The following is a 7,288-nucleotide window of genomic DNA, read 5'->3' on the forward strand; positions in this document are numbered from 1 at the left end:
CAGAAAATGTTTGACCTCTGTCATTGCCAACAAAGGGTATATAACAAAGTATTGAGATGAACTTTTGTTATTGACCAAAAACTCATTTTCCACAATAATTTGAAAATAAATTCTTTAAAAATCCTACAATGTGATTTCCTGGATTTTTTTTCTCATTTTGTCTCTCATAGTTGAGGTATACCTATGATGAAAATTACAGGCCTCTCTCATCTTTTTAAATGGGAGAACTTGCACAATTGGTGGCTGACTAAATACTTTTTTGCCCCACTGTAACTCAACATGATTGTGACTGTTGCTCCATGTCTGCTTATTTTCGAGTATATTTTCTAATCCATTTTCTTAATCAACATAATAAGGTGATACAATATCACGGCAACAAAAACATATATTTATGGGTTCAAAATATTGGTATTTACCCATATCACATTTATTAAGAACACAAAGAATAGTTTGAAAGCCACAAATAGTCCATATACACACACATATTTATAATATTATTAACAAACAATAGCATTATTCTTTCGCTATCCTAATGCCGGCTGTCTGTGTTTGTGACTCATGCAGAATACACACCACAGTTCAATTGCACCATCGTCCAGTTCAACTCCTTAAAGTTCCGTCCTATTAGCTGAGTCAAAGTGTTAGCGCTCAGGCAATTTGCGTTATTGTTAAAGTACTTCAACTGCTCACATTAGAAGCTATAGCACACTTCGAGGTTTGGGATGCTGCTGAGAAGGATGCCCTCTACTACCTTCCACTTGAAGGTATTTCAATCTTTGAACCCTGCTGCTGTCTCTAGATGTCCTCATAGTCAATGTTTCCGTTGCCGCTTTCAGGGAAACCATACACAGATTTACTCTTTTTCTTCCTATTGGCTGCTCTCATATTTGCAGGGTCCTGATTCCCAGACAAGGACAGGTAGGCAGCGATACTGTTCCTGACTCCATAGCTCACCACGTTGTCATTGCAGCTCTCTGTGTTGACCAGCTGCTTGCTGTAGAGAGAAGATAAATAACATAATGAAAACTAAGAATATTATTTATTTAATGTTCTCTTTCACTGATGAATGAAACTGATGTAGATCCACATTTTGATTACAAGCCAATACTTTATTCGAATCAATCAACCACAGATTTGCTTTAATCTATATTCAATAACAAGAAGTTGAATAACAACTTTTTCGGGATTGACTTCATTCTGAATTCACAGTTTTCCAACATTACATTGGTGAAACCATTAATTTGTTATTTGATTACAAAAAGTGATGTGCAGATTAATCGATCAATCCTACATTTGAGCTTTGATAATCGTGGTACCCAAGGTCGCTTTACAAATAGGGAGGGAAAAAGGGGAGTGGGAGATTAAAGCTGCTACATATCATCACCAAGCCTGCGTTGTACCTGTCTATTTTCTTCCAGTCAAAGTTGCGTCGCATGACTACAGGTGGAGCTACAGGAGCTGCGTCTAATGGCGGGGTCGTGCCCGACAGACAGGGGGAGGTTAAAACACAGCATATGCCGTCTGCAGAGTCTGAAAAGGTGAAAATAGGGGAAGTTAAATAATTTTCACACAACAAACAACAGAAGAAGTGATTTTGCATAACTACTTTCACCCTCAGGAAAACTTTCAAACCAAACCCAACAGTTGTCGTTACGTAGCATGCATATTGTATCTCATTTCCTGTTTTGTTACAAAAATGTTCTGTAAAAACAGGAAATGTATAAATCGAGAGTTGATCACTGATAAGAAACAGTTCTATATTCAGAACATGGTACTCTATTTTCAGCGAATCAGTCATTAAATGCGTGTGATAGCCTGTTTGTATGCGTGTGTACGGCTCTTCATATCATGATGCTTATTTCCTTTTTGTTTGATTTTGGACATGCGTATATGGGTTAAGTTACTTATATCAGTGTGTGTGTGTGTGTGTGTGTGTGTGTGTGTGTGTGTGTGTGTGTGTGTGTGTGCACACTCACCACAGTAATGGTTGATCATATCTTCAAGGCACTGGAAAGTAAGGCGAGGGGAGATGTAGTACCAACTGTTGTCCAGTCTGAGGATACGATAGTGCTTTACACTCCTGTGCTTCACTGAGAGTGAATACAGACCTGAGGATGTAAAAACACACAATTCAACAAGAATCCAGAGACAACAATAACAATTGATCCACTCTCAATCAATACTGAAAATGTTGGGAGAATGTAAAAGCAGAAGGCAATGTCAATTCTGTTCTGTAAAGTCCATTTCCTCCCAAAATCAAGCCAAAAGTTTACTTCATTATCTCCATTCCTAATCCTCAATTACTTTTATTTTGAGTCATCAGGTGGAAACTTTAGTTAAACCTTTTCACTTTTCTTAACATCTGAAAGAATCTTGCTACTTGGTTCCTTGTAAACAGGCTTAATATAATTCCAATGCAGAACTTTTAAACATTTTACAGAAAGTATTTACCTCTTTCCCTGGCGCTCTCCCTCACCAGGAAGGAGCCCACTCTGTTCCCGGGTAAATTAAGCAGCTCTTCGGCCTTCTGCCTTTCCACCCCCTCAAACAGCCAACTGCCCGGACAAAAAAAAGCCACGTGTTAGCGATCACATTAACACTCATTGAATTTTAAACTTGTACATTTCAAATTGTAAAAATCCCATAATTGTATCATGTATTAATACTACTATACACACGAAACACTAGAAAATCTACACGTCCAACACATTACTAATATTTTGTGTTGATAACATCTCCAATCTCAACTTTCTTCAGATTGTTGTAGTGGAAAAAGATGAATTTGATATTCTTGATTTCATGTTCGAACAGAAAAATGAAGCTATCCACTTACCCATGGTACACTTTTGCCACATGGCTGTTGGGTATGTAGTTCTCCTTTTGTGTTTGGACAGAGCGTACTCTCCACCAGTAAGCCTCCCTGACCACCATGAAGAAGCAAAGAGGAATCAAACATTGACATTTTGTGTGAACACTTCTGTATCCTGCATCAAGTAACCAATTTCTCTGTAGTTCCTCATTTTTATTTATGTTCTACCAAGTTAACAACTGGGACCGAAAAAACGGAATTGTTTTAAATGAATGAAGTAAAAGCATGAACATACTGAGCTATGAGTCGGAGCTTCTCCCCCATCCTGTAGATGGGCTCGCTGATGTCCGGCGACGGGTAATCCTTAAGCACCAGTACCATGTCATCCTCCAGAGCTGCCGAGAACAATAATTACAGCGTTTTTTAACAAACAGAGTCCGGCATACATTTACAAACAGAGACCAATGCTGATACAAACACATCATGATTTAGAAAAGTCTGAAGATGTGTGACACCAGACCTGGGAAATTCATTTTGCTTAATTTTTTGTTTTGAATTATTTAGCATGTATCAATTTAGGTGAAAATTCAATGTTAAAAGTATTTTTTCATGCAAGTAATATCAGAGTTTAACTACTCAAATATTGAGATTTCCTGCTCTTTTCTGTTTTATATCAATTTAAACTGAATATCTTCAAGGTTTAAAGGATCAAAACAAATGTTTAAAAGTGTCCCCTTGTCTTTGAAAAAACTTGTAATTTCTGACATTTTATAGACCAAAACATGTATTGAATAAACTAAAGGAATAATTCATCTAAAATTAAAAGAACAATTAGTTGCTGCCCTAAACTGCAAAAGGAGAAGCGGAAAACGTTTCCACTATTTCTTTTTACCAAACAACTTTAGGTGAGCTTACCTTTTAAAGAGCTGTCTGTGTTGATCTTGTCATTGGCGCTCTCACCTCGCATTATATTCCCCATCCTCCAGCCTGGAGTCAGGGCACAAGGACAGAACAGCTGTGAACATGCAAACTAATTTTCCTCTTATGTATCTCTATTTTCTTAGTGACACTAAACCTCTCTACTGCTGCTGCACCGCCACACAGTTTTGACTTCCTTTAAGCTGACCATTGAACTATCTCAACGAACACAGTCAGAATAGGGAAGCTGAGGCTAGATGCTATCAGACAGAACTTTTCCATTGGTAAACCCGGCTCTGTGTACACTGTACACCAATGAATAATGATAAGGATTCACATGTTGCTAAATCATTTACCCTAGTTTTATTGCAACAGATCCTGCGTGTGACAATGCCCTTAGGTTTCATCACATAGTTGGCCACTGTGGTGAAATAACAGCCTGTGAACAACCTGCCGATCAGAAAGCTTTGAGCGATAGCTGAAGCGGCTGATGCTATAAAATGTAAACACCTACCTGTGGGACTTGTAGCTGGCCTGCTCTGATGGCATCAAGTGAGTTTAAAGAGATATTGGAACAAACAGGACATGGTGGCAGCAGCCGAGTCTGGTACTACAGAAGTATCATGTTCATAACAGTTTACAGCAATGATCTCAGAGTGTGTCGACAGCTCTGCATCTGACTGCAGACTCACTTCCTGTAATGAAATGAGGAAGAGGGCCCGCATTAGTGTTTTTGACACAGATCCTGAAAGGAAGGGAGCACATAAGACCCCTTTTAAATTTGGTTATTTTAGCTCTCTTGCTTGCAACAGTTTTTTTTGTGAACATACTTAATTATATGCAAAAACGCTGGTAATGTTAGTGATGTTCCAGTAGAGATCAACCTACTTGTATGAATGCTTTAATGCTGAGTCATTTACCGACAACTTATGTCGTTATGTGTACCATTGAAAGATTTTAAGATACGTTAGAGCTGAAATGAGTATTTTTATGTGATATTAAATTGAATATCTTTGGTTTAGGACAGTTGATCACTTTTAGCTCAGCATAAAAACCTTCTGTAGGGGTAGTGTAAAATATATATGTTCCATTGGTTTCATGGCTTAAGAATATTTTTTAACTGGTTCCTGGAAGATAAAGACTTCTGGGACCTACTACCTACTGTTTTACCTGGTCTTCCAGCTTTGTGCTAGGCTAAGCTTACTGTTTTCTGTCTGTAGCTTCCTATTCACGTCAATACATTGATATTTTGACTTCATCAATTAGTTTAGTTAGTTAGTCACTCCTAGACCTTTTCCCCCTCAACTCTTGTATTGAATGGCTGTGCTTATGCATTCAAAACTGCATTGCTCTTTCTTAATAGCCCCCAGCAAAGAAACACAAGATCAAATATAGAAGTATTTATTTTTATTGGAACTGTTTTACATATACTGTAAAGTTATTTTTAGTAAGTGGCGGAGGGGAAGTCTTCATTTGCTAGTTTTCATGCTTGGTATAGCAGCCTGAGATTTTATGCAACATCCTGCCACTGGAGTTATCTGCATAGAAATGCCATTATATTTGTACTAAAGCAGGAAAATAAGCACATTTACTGGTATTGAAATACATGGACTGATCTGTACCTAGTGATATATATTTAAGTATAGGTGTAATTGTAACAAAAACATGTGGCAACTCGTGATACTTCTGGAGAGGAAACTGGGTATGTGATGGTCTTATCTTTAGCTGTGGTGTTTATCTGACGTCTGAAAGTATCCCAGAATGCCGCCGCAGAAGCTTCAAATTAGGGAACCCACAATTATCAGTTTTATATCTTCTGAGAAAGTTGGTCACAGTTTTATGAAAAATTATTGTCTCTAAGTGTTTCATGTTCTGAGTGTCAGGGAATTTATGGTATGCAGATGATGTTTCATAGCAGAATATTTATCTGACAAACCACGTCTGACTTCAAAAATGTTCAGGGGGAATTATCTTTGCGGCTACACATTTTTCATGATAAAAACTGTGTGAAGTTTCATCCAGACTTTCCTCTTCCATTTAACACCCTGTCTCACTCCTACTTTGCTTCATCATAACTGATTCATACCTATTAACATGTCCATCTTGACACCAAACACTCCCATTACGTTCTCAGATCCACATATAGTTTTTTATTTCATTTCCATCATTATGTTTTTACACTTTCTGCTGAAGGCAATAATAATGTTACACTTATATAAGGTTATATCTGAAGCCTCACATTTCCTGGTTGCATAAGAATATTCCTCTTTCATGCCATACTATTCTCAAGACATATTAGCTCATGTATTTTCCATATTAAAACCTGGAGTAGTCACCATGAGGCCTCTGTCTCCTGCCACCTTTCCTTTCCAAAGGCAGGACAGTAATGCGATAAAATGGGAATCGGAGGCAGAGCATGAGATCAGCCTCATTGTTAAAGTATACTTATCTTTGGGGATTTTTAAAAGGGGGTATCGTGTAAACCTATTTCATGTTGGCGTCTCTGTGGACATTTAATTTTTTTTAACTGAGCTGGAAGTTCCTTTTTTTTTCGTTCTTCCTGGTGTGTGTGTGTGTGTGTGTGTGTGTGTGTGTGTGTGTGTGTGTGTGTATGTGTGTGTGTGTGTGTGTGTGTGTGTGTGTGTGTGTGTGTGTGTGGGTGTACGCAGTCATGTCAGTTCTAAGAGATATACAGTATATTCTACAGAGGAAGTAAACTACACAGGATTTGGAGGTTTCGTTTGTTTAAGGCTATACCAAGAAGACTTTCAACTCTGCTGGTTGTAGAAAGAAAGCAGCTGCTGCATCTTGGTGGGTGGTGACTGGTGTCAGATGCCAGGACTCTAGCTGTTGTGGCTGCAAGGGAGGAAGGAAGTCTTCATCGTCTTTTGATGAAAATAAACATAGTCAACGTGAAGCTTGTGTGGTGACGCTCAGAGAATAGAGCAACGTTTCCTGTGGCCAGTTCTTATTCATCATAAAATGGTAGATTTCAGTTAATTCGGTTTAGTGGTGGAAATGTTACCGGCAGATGTTTCCATCTACTTTGCATTTCTTCACAATTTTGTGCTGCCGCAGACAAGCTTTTTTGAATCTTTTGGGAATTGTTTATAAAAGGGTTTGGTTCAGCCGCTTTACAAAACAATAAAACAAATGAAGAGCACAACAAACTGTCCCTCTTACCTCCGTTGGTATGCCATTGTTTTATTACTTCCAGACTAAAAAAAAGCCAACGGCTCATAGTCATAATTTATTTGATATGTTGTATAATCTATTTCTGAGTTGAAAAAATATTGATATTGCCTTTAATCTTTGTACTTTATTTATTAAGCTACGTTTCACAGTTGCATGATAAAACATTACCAATGATTCAGAAAGATACAATTGGCAAAAGGTATAAATATAACATACAGTTTAAAAACCACAGTATAGGGTTTTAAACTATTAGAAATATTTTACAAGCAGTTAGGCATACTAGGCTGTTGCGACACTCTTCACATTTTCCTCCTTGACTACACGTTTTTGTTTTCCGTTTTGCTATTGAGGTCCTGGCTTGTGTCA

At 37.8% G+C, this 7,288-nt stretch overlaps 1 protein-coding gene across 1 annotated transcript; it reads right to left on the reverse strand.

Moving 5' to 3' along the window:
• Positions 1–384: 384 nt before the first annotated feature.
• sla1a (Src like adaptor 1a) lies at positions 385–4,451 on the reverse strand. The gene is made up of 8 exons (XM_063899951.1): positions 4,242–4,451; positions 3,725–3,796; positions 3,105–3,204; positions 2,834–2,920; positions 2,452–2,555; positions 1,977–2,108; positions 1,401–1,530; positions 385–994 (listed from the first exon to the last, which is right to left on the reverse strand). Exons 2-8 carry the CDS (start codon positions 3,786–3,788, stop codon positions 796–798), a joined length of 816 nt encoding a protein of 271 aa, XP_063756021.1. The 5' UTR covers positions 3,789–3,796; positions 4,242–4,451; the 3' UTR covers positions 385–795.
• Between the last annotated feature and the right edge of the window lie 2,837 nt (positions 4,452–7,288).

Source organism: Eleginops maclovinus, chromosome 13, assembly GCF_036324505.1.
Source record: "Eleginops maclovinus isolate JMC-PN-2008 ecotype Puerto Natales chromosome 13, JC_Emac_rtc_rv5, whole genome shotgun sequence".
NCBI lineage: Eukaryota > Metazoa > Chordata > Actinopteri > Perciformes > Eleginopidae > Eleginops > Eleginops maclovinus.

Bases quoted from the DNA above. Each gene is read 5' to 3' on its own strand.
- sla1a (XM_063899951.1), bottom strand. From the start codon at position 3,788: ATGGGGAATATAATGCGAGGTGAGAGCGCCAATGACAAGATCAACACA. The intron at 3,205-3,724 runs GTAAGCTCACCT...TGTTCTCGGCAG, and splicing joins CACAGACAGCTCTTTAAAAG to CTCTGGAGGATGACATGGTA. The intron at 2,921-3,104 runs GTATGTTCATGC...CATGGTGGTCAG, and splicing joins AAGCTCCGACTCATAGCTCA to GGAGGCTTACTGGTGGAGAG.